This window comes from Monopterus albus, unplaced genomic scaffold (assembly GCF_001952655.1).
Source record: "Monopterus albus unplaced genomic scaffold, M_albus_1.0 scaffold126.1, whole genome shotgun sequence".
NCBI lineage: Eukaryota > Metazoa > Chordata > Actinopteri > Synbranchiformes > Synbranchidae > Monopterus > Monopterus albus.
The window spans coordinates 1469161-1484730 of NW_018128006.1; the positions used below are offsets into that span (position 1 = coordinate 1469161).

The 15570-nt window shown below is 40.3% G+C and overlaps 1 protein-coding gene across 1 annotated transcript in view; it reads right to left on the reverse strand.

Annotated features, from left to right (window-relative positions):
* Positions 1 to 6: 6 nt before the first annotated feature.
* The window catches only part of tti1 (TELO2 interacting protein 1), a 22125-nt gene continuing 6561 nt past the window's right edge, over positions 7 to 15570 (reverse strand). The window contains exons 10-16 of the mRNA XM_020612509.1: positions 15530 to 15568; positions 15160 to 15302; positions 13385 to 13525; positions 12789 to 12993; positions 6931 to 7018; positions 4148 to 4374; positions 7 to 104 (exon numbers count right to left, since the gene is read on the reverse strand). Of these exons, the coding sequence (XP_020468165.1) occupies positions 4152 to 4374; positions 6931 to 7018; positions 12789 to 12993; positions 13385 to 13525; positions 15160 to 15302; positions 15530 to 15568 (839 nt within the window). The 3' untranslated portion in view covers positions 7 to 104; positions 4148 to 4151. The remainder of the gene's footprint in view (positions 105 to 4147; positions 4375 to 6930; positions 7019 to 12788; positions 12994 to 13384; positions 13526 to 15159; positions 15303 to 15529; positions 15569 to 15570) is intronic.

A 15570-nucleotide genomic window follows, 5' to 3' on the forward strand; every position in this document is an offset into this window, starting at 1 on the left:
AGGTTGGTGTTGGACTGCTCACTGTCTGTAATTCCCGGCTTCACAACATTCAGCAAGGTGGGGTTGATGTGTAGATCTAGACAGCTCCACACTTGGTCACAGTACTGACAAAAGAAAAAAAAAAAAGACTTATTAATAGACCGATCATGCTCTGTTCCATTCTTGTATTTTAGATACTGTAAATAACAACCCTGCTATCACTCTCATAGTTCTCCACTGCCTTACTCTGTCATTTGATAGACCCTCATACCTTTTTTAACTGTTGATCCCCAGTAAAGAAAAGCTTCCTTCTGTTCTGAGAGAGCACTGACTAAAACTCAACCGTCAGTAGTTACTTTGCTTTTTTTTTTTTTTATCTTCAGCACTACACTTCACTTTACCTTTTTGTGTATTCAAATAATGGACAAGAATATAGTGTAAAATCTGTATACACCCAAAATTAAGCATTAGTCTGTGTTTAATCACAGGGAGAAAGAACCTTGCTTTCCTAAACAGGAATTCATCCTGGTTCCAGAGCAGCAGTGCTCCTCAAGAACAGAACAGCCTCAATTCATTTGAGTTGCACTAAATGCAGTGGCAGCGAGGAAAGTGTGGCATTTTTACAATTTAAAGAATAGGGTCAGAATTTTTCAAGTTGGTGGTAAAACAGTACTGATGTATACCCATGTACGTGACAATAGGTTTTGGTCACTGTCACTTCTGCTCTCCACACTGACCCTGAATGTTTCCACCCGGAATGCCACTACGCTACAAAAAAATGAGGGACAAACTACACAACTTTTGTTCTGTGCAAAAACACACTCCAGAGTTTGTCTGAGGCTCAAATGCAGCTACAGCTGTCCCAGTAAACTAATTTGAGTCAGTATATGTCAAAGTTAATCTATTTAAGACAAAGTTCCCTCTTTTATTTCCCTGGACAGTACCTTGTTGAGCAGCAGTGGAGGGATACGTTCTAGAAGCCGTGTGTATGTCTATTGTCGTTAGCTGGCATTTACCATCAAGTTGCGCTCAGAGTTGATGTGGAACCTTGCAATTGTGACAGCTGGAATATTTTTGCAGTTTGGCCTACAAAAATACATCATCCCTACAGCACTCTATAATCCAGAAACAGATTCAGAGTGGGTTTTACTAGTGTCCCAAAACCACAATCATATAAAATCTACAAAGTACAACAAACTCACTTCACAGTTAACTCTGACCACAACTTGAGAAACAAACACAGGCTAATTACAACAAACCTGCACGTGACTATTAGCTTAGCAAGCAACTCCTGGGAGACAGAGTCAAATGTCTTAAACAGATTGTACATTTGAAAGATACCGACTCGAACTATCTTAATGGGGCAACTGAAGCTTCATTTGAGCTTCAGATAAACTTTAGAGTGCAGTTTTACACAGAGCGAGGGATGTGTATTTTGTCCCTCATTTCCTAGCGTAGTGGCATTCCGGGTGGAAACCTTCAGGGTCAGTATGGAGAACAGGAGAGGTTACAATGATTGAGGCCCATTCTCACATACATATGGGCACATCAGTATTTTAAGAAGACAACTTGAAAAATCCCAAACCTGTCTTTTGAATAAAACACAGCACCTGTGTTTATGAATTTGCAGTGCAAATATGATTTTTGTTCTCCCCATGGGCTGTGGTTCGATCCGTTCATGACTGTTCAGGCTGAGACAAAGCAATGCAATTGTTGCATGTGGACTCCACCTGTTTGGAAAGCCATGAAAAGATTGAATTTGTGCCACTAAATTAAACATCTGATCTAGTGTCCCTCTGAATTCTGATTATAAACCAATAGAAGAAGATAATGTGATTTTGGTGCAAGATACTTTTTTGGAAGAACAGTACTGTTTTCTTATCCCAGCTTAGTTCTGTTATTCCAGTGCTAGTCAATCAAGAAAAGCCCAAATCCTCTCCGCTATAAGCCTCTAATCCACTCTGTATATATGACTGTATAGTATGAAACAAACTGCGTGCATGTTCAGTAATTTTCTTAAACTTTTTCAACCGACCATTAACAAAGACGGTGCATTAGCAAGGGAGATTTGTTTGCTTCATTTAAAAAAAAAAAAAAAAGCCCATTCTGTGCTAAATCTTTTTTCTACTTTAGAAGTAGAATAGAGAGCTCTTGTTTTTGAAGCAGTTTTCAATTTCTTTACTGCTCTCCAAGAGTGCTGTACAGACAGATGAATGACATTCTCTTCATAGCTGCTCAGAAAGGGGTTTCCCTAATGTATCTTAGTACTCAAAGCAGTGTTTCTTAAACTACTGTACCGGATGTGCAGGGCCGCAATCATGAGTTGTTGCTGTATTTTAACATGCCTGATGATGGGATTTATTTTGTGCATTTCAGGACTCGGTCTCCAAAGGTTTTAGAAACAGTTTTACTTCTGCCATTTTTGTAACTCAATGATAATCTCTTTGCTTAGGTGCTTATGTGAAGCACAAGCTTGTCTGTTAAAGTGATGGGAAAGCATACAGGACAGGGCATTTAGGACAACTGGTAGAGAGTGAATGTGGATAACATACTGGCTAAAGCCTTGAGCAGTAAGACTGCCACGTAAGAGGAAAATGTTGTTGGTAGCACACTCAAATTGGCTGTCCATAATGCCTCCAAATATAGCCTGTGTCTCAAGGCCATGAGATACTTTACTTCTCTGCTGTATTATCCATCGGCAGAACAGCAGCACTGCTTTTACTCTGGGCAGTCCCTGTAGACTGGGAGGAGTGATCAGCGAGATTGTTTTTCAGCCATGTTTTGTAAAGAAGAGATCACTGTTTAAAAAAGGAGGGAACATGTACATTTCTTCTAGAACGTTTGGTCTCACACTAAGTGTACGTATGCCTTTATCAAATGAAATAAATTGTATATGAAACAACAGTAAATCTAGCATTGCCTGGTCATTTTCTTTCATTTAGAGATGTAAAAAGGTGAAAGACCCAAAAAGCTGAGATTTCATTTAGAGCCTCCTGAACAGTTGCTAGACATTTACATCTAAGTGGTCACAGTCGGTTCTGTCAACTGTGGTTTAGCTTTTGTCCCTTACTCTGTGTGTCTGTCCATGTGCATTAAGGAGAAGCGATATTCGGCAGTTGCCTGTGTGTAATATGTGCTGACAAAGCCCCTCCCTCCTGCTGCTGCTGATGACTAATGGTGCTATTGTCAACACTGGCAGCAGGATAAATAGTAACAGCACAGGACGAGATAAAGAGGCACTATGCCGCACTCACTAGCTTTAAGCCAGGCCAGCTAAATACACAATGTGGTGATCTTGTTTCCGCACACATTCATTATGGAGCAGTGAGGAGGGGAGGCGATAATGGATGGGCCTTCCTGTGTCTTTCACTGAAACATCTCTTGAACCCTGCAGGGCTCTGAGCGATAACCGGTACAATGACAGACTGGACGGCATCCCTGTCACGAGGTTAGTGAAGGGATCCCCCATTAGGGGAGAGTTCCTCCATCCTCAGCATAGCTAAAGGTTAGGGAATAAGGGGGAGACAACATGGGCTGAAGGGCTATTTTCTAAATTGCAGAGTTATTCTTGCTTAATCACACTGTACAGTAACATCATTACTGAGTAATAAGTCAAAATGGGGGAAACCAAGGAATATACTTATCACAATAAAAATGACTATCACAGCCTATAACCAGCCATAAGGCTGGATAACACAACTAAAATACTGAGAACAGATGTGTTGAAATGGATACATAAGCCTGCAGCATTCATCTTTCCTTCTTGGAAGAAACTGTCTTAAAAAAAAAAAAATCCTAATCTACACATCACAGGTCAAGATTTGAAGTAAGACTCTTATTAAAGGTATCTGCCAGTTTGATTAATTTGGTATTGCTCAGCTAGAAGAACAACAAAAAACATCTAGTATGACTGGGTATCACTGCACATTCTTTGCTATTACACTATCAAGTGCAGATACAAAAACCCCTTTATGCTACCTTACTTTAAGGCATATTGACTTCTCTATAAAACTCTTTGTCAAAAGCAAAGACAACCTTCTAAACTGTGTACAAGAACTTGTAAAGGAACATGATGCCAACTTTTCAAAACTCAGTCATATGAACATATTTCAGTCTGTACAAAGAAAGTTTCGATCAGCTGCCCACTTGAGTCAAATCACATCATCACCTGCTCATGGCTTGACTGGTTGGTCGACCGTTGCAGCAACTGAGCCAAACTCCTCTCTCAGCAGTTTCAACACATTATCCGAATACTCGTCTCTCGGCCTGCCCATCCCGTTTAACTGCACAGGCTGCAGGTCGGGGTGGGGCGGGATGTAGGAGGACGGGCAGTGTAGCTCGTTGAGTGTAAACCAATATGTGTCTGGATCCACCTGGATTAAGTGTCGGAAAACACTGTGAAGAGAAAGATACATGGGAAGAAGATTAGCTCTGGGCTGAACTTTGCTACTTGCTGTGGTATGGGGGGGAAAACATCTTCCTGTGATCCAAAGTGACAGGACACAGCAGGTTCACTGGCTTTATTGGGCACTTCAACAGACCGACTATAAGCTCATTACCTCAGCACTGCCATTAGGTTGTTTTATTACCTTCAGTGAAGAGGTAAAACACAAAGTTTTTAGTCCTGTTGATATAGATATCTAGTAGTGTAGTTGTTGTTTTTTTGTGGAAACGGACTTGTGTTTATTGACTAGGCCAGTGTGCCATGCTATACACAGTAATGGGATAAGAGTGGAAGAAAACCTAAAGGTAAATCCATGTTTCTCTGGATGGAGCACACAGTAGCTACTGCTTATGTGGAATCCAAATGTCTGAAGTTATAACAGTGCATGGTAGAATGACTACTGGTCTACCAATGCCATTTCTACATACATCATCTAAAAGGTCCAGTGTTCATTTAAAATATTTTTCTTTTTAATTCTCTTAGTTTTTGGTGTGTGTGTGTGTGTGTGTGTGTGTGTGTGTGTGTGGCAGTGTTTACAGAATGAAGTGAGGTTTCACATTACATACACACACTAATGTTAACCCAATCAGAGCATATATAAAATTTTAGAGCAGGGACAAGCTAAGATGGAAACAGTATAATACAACAATACAGAAGAGGTATTTGAGCACAGAGAGAATATCTATGGAATAACATGCTTTTCATTTACACAGATTTAACAAGTTAAATATCATTTATCAGTAACATGAAAATATTGCAAAGGATGTGGGGAAAACACCTTATTTAGTCACTCGTTAGCTTTTAGTCTGGTAAAAAAGGGGATTCTGGGGATGAATAATTACAGAAAAAGAAAAAAAAATGTTATTTTTACTTGTGTATAAAGCACGATACTACAAGGTGCAAACGCCCTGCATGGAAAGTTTTATATGATATGATAGATTTTGGATTTATACTATACTGTGGGCATTTTTCATAAGATCGGTATCAGCCAAAGCCAATCCATCGCCAGTCCTTATCTACAACTACACTCTTGTATATGAGCGGACTCCATGGCGTTTTTAAGACGTGATCGTCACACTGTATTAACCAGTCCAGCTGTCTGCACTGCCTATGTGTCAGGTGGCATATCACTCACGCTTCAGGTGCAACCTGAAGTCTATTATTAGTTTTAAGTCAGTTTTTTCTGAGCTACACGTAAAATGCTCCACAAAATCCACCAAAACGAACGCTCTAGATCAAACCAGAACTCCAGATATACTGAAATCAAGTAAATACAGTTAAAACAAGATCTATCATCCTACCGAACATGACAGTTCTCTTTAAAGTGTGTATTTTTATTTGCTGTGCTGTACCATGGGTTGCATACACTGTACATATACACACAGTGTAGCCAGTGGTTCCCTGGCTGTCTATTGTTTGTCTGAGTTCTGGACCTGACTGTTCTCTTCTCCAAAGTGTTTCTGTAGGCTCCTCTGTTGTTGCTGTATGCCAAACGCTTCCTATACATGAGTGAACACGTGCCTGGTATAGACACGAGTGCAATCCTACTGTGATGTGCATGTGAGACATTATGCGCTGCACACACTGTGCTTTCATGCTTTTGTCCAGTGGTGCTATGACAGCCACCACCATTTGTTAGTGCGACCTTATTAAATTGTCAGACACTGGTATCTAAACTGGACTGGTTACACAAACTATGTGATGGATACGAGGCAGTAGTTAGTATCTGCTCTGTAATGACTGTAGTTCTGAATGTATTGTCCAGCTCCTTATCCTTTAGTTCAGATCCATAACCTAAGGTAATAAACTATATATTTTGGAACTATGACCTGATCCAGTATTTGGATCAAGAAGCTCCTGAAAAATACAGTGTGCCAGATTAATTTCAATATGTCGGATATTTTATGAACATTAATTGTAGATAAATATAAGTATCAGAATCAATATCAGATACTTGTTATTAAAGAAATTGGATCCGTATGTGGGCCAAAAAAAACACAGAATTGTGTAATTTATACACTACTGACGTGCTATATGGTGTGACTACAATGTAAGAAATGTGGATAATAATCTACTCCTCTCTCGAGGTTAGTTTCTTTGGCACAAAAATCACTCTCTGTTTCCACCTTTCCTTGCTGAGCTACAACGGAGAGATATTTCTTCCCTGGTAGTTGCGTGAAGGTTTGCTGTCTGGACATATCAGCAATAAACTTGCAACTGCCAGAACAAAGATTATTTGTCTGACTGAGACTAATGAGCCCTAAAAGAAGCTTCAGTTAAACTCTGGCATGCACTTTCCCACAAAACGAGGATTGTGACCTACTGTATATCTTTTACACTGTGGCCGCATTGCGATGAGACCTTTTTACAGCCAGAATGGACAGGAGAAACGATTACATCAGTGCACATATAGCATGTGCAGTCTGGATTAAATTAACTCCAAACATATCCTTTTTGTATATCGATATATATCGTTTTATTATTGCTGCTCCACAGACAAGGGTTACCTTAGGCAGGCGTCTTGCAGTCTAATGGGTTGTCTGCAGCTCAAGTACGGCAGGCAGGCTTCACAAACAACATCCAGATCTGCTTCACCTGAGAAAACCAAAGACAGGGTCTTTATTGCATTTCATCCTGTGTATGGAGAATGTGAAGCTGACATCACACCATGTTTGACGCATCATGCTCAATATCAATCATTAATATATACACTACCATTCAAAAGTTTGGGATCACTTGGAAATTTCCTGGTGTTCCAAAGAAAAACCCAGTTTTATCCATTACAAAAACATCAAATTTATCTGAAATACAGGACAGACACTTATGTTGTGAATGATAAACACAACATTAGTTTCTTTTTAAAGAAAGATCTACATTGCTCCAGAGGGACCTCATGTTAACTAATGCAAGTTTATCTTTTTATGAAGCTAACTCACTAGAAAACCTGTTTGCAATTGTGTGAGCACAGCTAAACACTGTTGTACTGATTAAGGCAACAATAACAGTGGCCTTCTTTAGGTTAATTGAGTATCTGGAGCATCAGGAGTTGTGGGTTTGTTTACAGGCTCAAAATGGTCAGAAACAAAGAACTTTCTTTGGAAATGTGTCAGTCTATTGTGCTTAGAACCGAAGGCTATTCAATGTGAGAAAACTTTGAGGACATGCTGTGAACTGCTCCCTTCATATAACAAAGTGGTTTTAACCAGAACAGACAAAGGAGTGGGATGCACCAGCACACAACTGTGCAAGAGGACAAATACCTGAGAGTGTCTAGTTCATCCCGGCAGCCTGTCTCTTAAAGCAGGATTATTAGCTGTTAGTTAATTACTATAGGTGGATAACAGTATGACACAAGAACCAGATCCTGCCTGGACTGAAGTCGTAATATTAGATGACTGATTGACGCCATACTTGACACTGAAAGGTGGTCAAGTGGTCAGCCATGTTGTCTTTCAGTCAGAAGATGATGGGTTGACAGTCACATAGCCAAACAAAACAAGAATACATGCGGAAAAATACAGTGTGTACCTCAAAAATTGGCACCCCCACCCCAACATTCAACGCGGTGTGACGTACCTTCACATTTTCTATTATCAACAGCAACAATAAAAAGCCCATTATAAAATATAAGCTGTACAGTACATGCTTAACCCTGGCAGAAACCAGAGATTTTTACATACAGTTATATGAATACAAAGATAAAACAATTCAGTCATGCAGTTATTGACAAGAACCGTTCTAAATACCAATAACGGAATGATCAGTTTTGTTGTTTTTCAGAATATGTACAATACAATTACATTCCCGAAATCCAGCTGAACAAACTCAAAATATAACCACAGTTCCCAGCATATGGAGTAGCTTTTAAAGATGGTGGATTTGAAAGGGAGGGGGTGCGAGAAGATGAAAGAAATGAAACAGACTTTACCTTTTCTAACTCCTAATGAGCTGAGAGAAACTGCTGAGATGGCTCAGGAAAAATTTCACAGCAGGCGGCTTCCACATCTCTGAATTTCACACATGCACTCTTCCCCCCTTTTGAGGAGTGGATAAGTGTGAAAAGGGCCTCCTCTTTTCTCTATATCTTTCTCTTCATCCTTTTTCAACACTTTGTTTTATGTACACAGACCTGCCTTCATTGTCTTTCCTCCCGTACCTTGCCAGCTCCTGCTCCCCTCCATACACTTGACTTTGTCTTTCACTCCTCTTCCAATCTCTCTCCTGCAGACATTTAGTGATTCCCTAAGCTGCAAACTGGGCTGCCTCTCAAGCCTCATTTTGAAACATGTCTTTCCTCGTGTCTTCTTACTCTATTTGCCAATTCAACCCACACTCGGCTTGAACCAGGCCTGCTCACTGTGTGTCAAGAATAAAAGTAGCAGTGCACATTTCAGAGTTAAAAGGGATTATTTAGCAACTGCTTTTATCTATTTTTTTCTCCCTATCTGCTGCTGCACTCATAGCCTGTAGTCTTCTGTGGAATCGAGGTGCTTGTAGGTGAGCACAGAAGTGAGAAACACTAAAGAGCACAGGTCCAGGGCCTGTTAGATTTTGTGGTAAAATAATAAAAGGATGGAATTGGAGCTGAAGCTAGAAGTGGAGTTGAAATGTATTATTTGCTTCAGTCAATCTGTGTTTCTCGCTTTCTCAGTGACTGGGGCTCGGTAATTGGCTTGCTGCAGGCATCCCAGTGGTAAGCTGTAGCCAAATCTGTATTCATATGACTTAGACTGCAGCCACTGACTGTTTCTCTCCTGCTCCTTCACATTCTCTCCAACTCCAAATCACTCTCCTTTTGATATGAAAGCACAGCATCATCAAGTGCCAGTAAAAAAGTCAAGCACAAGCGTCTTAAAAACATGGACTGGAGTATTTACTGTAATGTGACAGAAAAGAGTTTCTTTTAAACTCTGCATGTGGTTTATAACTAAAGTGAGGAAGTTGCCTTGTTGTAGGCACAAGTGGTCATGTAATAGGTGCCCGGTGGTTTCTACTACTGAAAGCTGGACTATACGAGACAGTTTATGTACAATAAACCAGGTCAAGAAGAAAATTCCTGTCTCCTGCACAGCTGCATGTAAACTTCCTGGACAGTTATCCTCCCTTTTCTCTAAGCATCACCTGGTCTCTTACAGACCAAAAAGAGTTCACATATTCACAGCTGTGCAGTTTATCATACAGGAATTCAATACAAACAGCTACACGCTCCTAGAAAATGTGCAAAAGCATGAAAATGAGACCAGGACCTGACCTATACTGCAAAACTTTGGACTGAGCCCAATCTCAACAGTGAAGCAAACCTGATCCAGTGTTAGTTTATTTTAGTTCTTCTTCATTTCATTAGTGTTTGAAACCTTAAAAACCATTAAACTGATACAAAGCCAGCAATGTCTAATCATCTAGATCTCCCTCTTTCGTGCTATTTTATCTATGCTAACCTCCCCGACCTCAGCAATTAATTGCTGTCTCCAACATTCTCATAAATTACAGAAATTATGGCCAAAAGGACATAATTAAGAAAAAACTGGAGAAAGAGAATATAATTCATTGACATATTTTTGTCTCCATTGAACTCGATCTGTGGTTTCTGCTGTATAATCAGCCAAACAAAAGTACAAAGAAATAGTCAATAAAAACTTGGATTGTTTTAATGAACACACCTGTGCTTTTCCAACTATGACAAGTTAAAATGTCTGCTATTATTTTACTAATAACCCCTACCACAGTTACTCTTATCTGATTTTATAATACTGCTCAATATAAACATAGTGGCTGTTCCAGCTTTAGAAAGTAAAAGGTTTTTTTCCATTAGAGAGTTTTTCCTCTGCACTGTCACCAAGTGCTGGCTTAAGGGGGATTTGTTGGGTTTTTCCCAATAACAACAACAACAACAATAATATCTAGACCTTACTATTATGTGTCCTAGAGATGAACTTTGGTCCAAACAGTACAAATCAATCCCGGAACAACAGCAAAGGACCTTGTAAAGACACTGGAGGGAACAGGTACCAAAGTGTCTATATCCACAGTAAAATTAGTCCTGTAGTGATGTAACCTGAAAGGCTGCTCAGCAAAGGTCTTGGCTGCAGGAGAGACTGGGGCCCTTCACAAAATAGATGGTATCATGAGGAAGGGAGATCATGTGGATATACTGAAGCAACATCCCAGGACATCAGCCAGGAAGCCCCATGTCAGAGTCCAGAAACTCAGTCGACTTCTCTGGGCTCGAAGGCATCTGGGATGGACCATCACACAGTGTGAACATGTACTGTGGTCAGACAAATCAGTATTTCAGGTCTTTTTTGGAAGGGAAGGACACTAAAACAGAGAAAGCACTGGTGCTGACTAAAATCACTGCGGTGTAGAGTGGCTAGAGTGCAGAAGCTTACTGCCTTTCCAGGTGAGCGTTTATTCAAGAAACTGTCCTTTGCCTCCAATCCTGGTGTGCACCACAAAGCCCTACCTCTCCATCACAACTGCTGGGTCATCTCTCTGTTAAAACAACCCTGTTCACACCCACTTTGAACGCCAGCCACAGACTCTCAACTACACTGGATCTGACACCGACTGCACAGAACATCACAAGGACAATGCACCAATTCCTGTTCACACTTATTACACGAGGCTGTTCTGTATGTGTCAGTGTGTTAGCATTTGTCTGCCTGAGTAAGGTTCAATGTTTATTGATATTCAAAAAAAACTGCCCAGCTCTGTTTCATCTGATTTTCACAGACAGACAGTTCAGGTATTGTTCACACAATGGAGAGCAGAGAACATACACAATCTGTTATTTGCACTGTAAAATACCTTTAATCAAACTTATTTAAAAATCTCTCTTTTCACATTTTTTCCTAATCTTTGTCAGCTTGGAAATGTCCTGTTCCCTCTGTCCTTGTCACTGCTAATTCTACTGTTAACCTGGGAAGTGCTGCAGACAGCCCTGCTTTCTCTGTGACACATGGTGTCACCACTTGCAGTGATGAGCTGCAGCAGGAGGGTGTTACGTGTGAGGCCCACATTATCTGCAAGTTCCACTTCTCAGCAGACTTGAGATACCATTACTCAAAATCAAATCCCAGGATTCTGCAGTGGCGGATGGAAACCCAATGGATGTGCCGCACCATAAGGTTTTTAACCCAGATGTTTGTATTTCTTTTCAAATTCACTTTTCAGTCATTTGTCATTAAACCTCTGTACTGATTTATCACTCCACAAGTCGACCAACCACGTCTTCCATACTCTGTCCTTGGCAACTAGAAGTGATTATAATTACTACTTAATAAGATAAAAGACCGTTTTCTCCATGATCTTTATCACTGAGTTGCAGCCACCATTTGTTATTTTTATGACATAGCCTGGAAAAGCACTTATCCACTCAGACTTGCCCAAATAAGTAATAAAGAAAAAATAAAGAGTAAAAGTGGCCCCACACTGCACCAGGATGCTCTCAGTTCCACTTTAAGTATTTAGCATTGTTGAAAAACTGGAGCAATCTGAAGGCAGTATGGCTGTGACACGGATGTCACTACGTAATGAACATGGTGGCTGATGAAAAATCAGACAAACAGCTCATAATTACATCTCTGGTAACATAGTGGTACTGAGCTCCCACGCCACAGTGTGAATAAACATTTTCACTTATGATAAAGGTTCACAAAACACACAACTCTAAAAGCATCACAATTCAAAGCTAATTCATTAAATGCCCTCCATTGCTGTAGCATCTTGACTTGCTGATTGGTGAAAAGATTTAACAGTGTTTCTTCCTTAATTGTGTTGAAATGGAGCTTGTGGGAGAACATTTGATAATTGTGTGTGCAACCGTCTGCCTCTATGGAATACCTGAGGCTCAGCTGGACAAATATGCTGAATTCAAGCAGTGCCACAATCTAAAGGCCTTTTTATTTATGACATCCAACGAAGTATTGTGCGACTTTACATGCGAGCACACTGTAATGCATGGGATGTTCTAAAATAGCGGGTGTGCCATCAACAAAAGAAGGTACATTAAAAACCCAATAATTAAAAATAATAATAAATAAAAGGGGACCAACAGTGATTTGATCAGATTTTCCAGGTGCAGCACTGATATGTCTTCAAAATAAAACAGAGCAGGAAATGAGATGCACTAACTCATGCTATGTGTTTCACTGTTATACAAAACTGCCATCTGGTGGTGAAGATGTCACTACATGTATGCTCTGAAGGCAATCTGAAGAGTGTGTGTGCCAGCATCTTTCAGGGTCTTGGAAATTAGTTGCTTTAATCTCCACCTGTTTCGAGGTAAAGTCAACAAAACTCACTGTATTTTAAAGGAAGAGCCTTTCTTGCCGCTGTATGTGTTTGCGTGTTTCTGTTCACTTACCCAGGTCCAGCCTCTGACACAGTGAGCCCAGCCCTTGCAGTACAGCCAGCTGCAGTTTATATGCCAGGGTGTGTGAGTAGACAGGCCCAGCTTTGGCGCTGATTGGAGCCTGTTGTGCCAGCGAAGAGCTCAGCCTGGGAAGAATCTCTTTAGAAACCCTTCTCCTCAAGAAGTCACCACATGTTTCACCCAGTGTGCACAGCACCTGGCAGAAAGACTCGGCATGTAATGTATATACACAGCAAGTTGTCAAAATGTAAAAGTGTCCCTGTAGCATTAAGCAAATAAGAAAAAGGATGGTGTAGTATCACATTGACAAGCTACAGGATTTACAAAACCCAAAAGCTGATGGTTACAATGCAGTTTGCCAGCAGTAGCACTAAGCGACTACAAACGTAAATAATTGCAAACTAATTATGTTTAATTAGTTTAATCACCAGTGTTATCAGACCTGTTCAGTTGCTGAGCATTCTGACCTGATCCTGATGATGTATCACAACAACACAGTGAGCTGTTGCTAAATAACTCTTTTGTGCATCTTAAATGAACAATTTAGTTAAATGGAGAGAGAAAAAGACTTGTGGTCCAGAACAAACCCTGAAGGCTCTGAGGACTGCTAAAGGGTCATCAGCTGTCAGTCTCTGCAGGAGGGCGGGCCAGCAGCGATGGGCCATAGGCAGCAGTTCATCTTCCATCTCACTCAGTACACACACACACAGCTCCAGCACGTCCAGTACCTTCGGAGAAAGAGTCACAGTACAATACACATATACAATATGTGGGAGAGAAAGTGTAACAAAGACACATAGCGCAGGTCGTTTGGGTGATGTAACACAACCGAAAGTCGACACTGGAGGTCCAGAGCTTCTGAGTACCAATAACTAATCCAACCATCAACTTTGTTAGTGACATAAAAAGAATAAACTGTAAGAACTTTGCTGATCCTGTCATTTTTCACACACATTTAATTTGTCAAATACTTATGGGGAACATTCCTCAGGTGCAGTGTACATTTACTGCTAATTAGTAAATGTTACATTATACCAGCTAAAAAGCAGCATGTTGGCACTCAATTCCTACAGTATGAATTACTTTGAGTTTTGAAAACTAACACAGTAAACCTATACCTTGTTAATAAATGAAAGTTATATTTTACTGGTTATAACTGATACAAGGTCACTTTAGTTTATTGCAAGTCTTTTCCTTCTTTTTGCTCACTTGACAACCACACTAACAAACTATACACCGAGCTTTATTTCCCCTTGTTGCCACAGTAGGTTATTGAATATTAACATGGAAATGGAGACTATAATTCAGCATTAGCCTGGGGTAGCTAACCTGTTGTCTTTTTTTTGCCTCACTAACATTAGACCAGTCTGAGTGAAAAGCTGTGACTAGCCTAGAACTGTAGAATTGGCCAGGTCTTTGGATTCTAATTGCAACATGTTTTATGCAAAGTCTACAGTTTTTGAGAATGATGACATGGAGCGGTGCTAACTAACTAGCAGGGCTGCCCCATAATAGTTGAGTCATTAGTTGAGAGATCTGTCAGGCGACTGAAGCGCTTCAGTTTACATTACAGTAGGAGTTAGCCCCAGCCGGTAGTTCATTGTTTTCCTCTCCTCATTTTGGTTTGCTAAGCAACAGTTTGCTCAGCACTTCCCCCTGTGTTCAGGGGGGAATACCCAGTTCAATAGTGACACCCTCCCGGTGTATGCATGTACATTAAGGTCAGATCTATTTAGCAAATTGCAGAATGAGAATGTCTCAGAAGGAAAAACTGCCCATAAGAGCACTGCTTCAACAGAAATACAAGTGTGCCTGTCTCCTTATTCTGACAAATCCATATGCAGCCCCACATTATATAGCCTCAATTTAAATAGGTCACAGTTTAAATCTTGCATCATATGCATCTATCTTTTACTGATTTTTAAATGCACAGAAATATGCTTCTGTCACTCTTTTGCATTTAAATACTGATTTTAATGTGGTCGAAATCTTTCATCAAAATTCACGGCAGTTGATTTTTTGACAGTCTGGGCTATTTATTGAAGAGATGATCGACAGTCGAATGACAAAATCCTTACTCAGTTACAGCCCTTAACTACTTTGTTGTGAATATACAACAAGTTGGATATTTAAACAATGTAACAAACAATTCACTATTAGATCGTACTGGTGGTGTGGTGTGTGTTTGGGAGATTTGTCACAGCAGTACAAAGCCACCACAGTGTAGAGATAAAAATTTCCTTCTATGGTACTGATGCAATTTAAACGGGTTCCTATGCAATGATGGAACAATCATCTTTAGGATTGTTATCATCTATACCAAACGTCCCTTTCACATTACCTCACACTACACACAGGGTACCTTGAGTCGAAGCCTGAGGCTTGGGTCAGACAACAGATGAATGCAGCGTTCCATAACATCTTTAGTGATGCTGAGGTGGGAGGGAAGCTCGGCTTTCACATCAGGACCATCAATATTCTCATGCTCCGTGGGAGGAGGGACCTCTGAGAAGACGGTAAATGTCAAGTCAGATGGATGGGTGATCAGTTGATCACCCTGGCAAAAACTCAGCTGTTGTTGGCCATCTTATAGCTAATGTGTTATTGTTATTCATCCTGTTTCATCATAACCCAGTTTCCCTAATGATAAGCTGAATGCAATACAACCTGCAAAACTTGTATTACAATGAAATATTATTATTGTGTTTGTCCTGGGAGAGATTTCATATTACCAAGGCCCTCATTGTTGTCCTCCTCTATTCCAATACCCTCT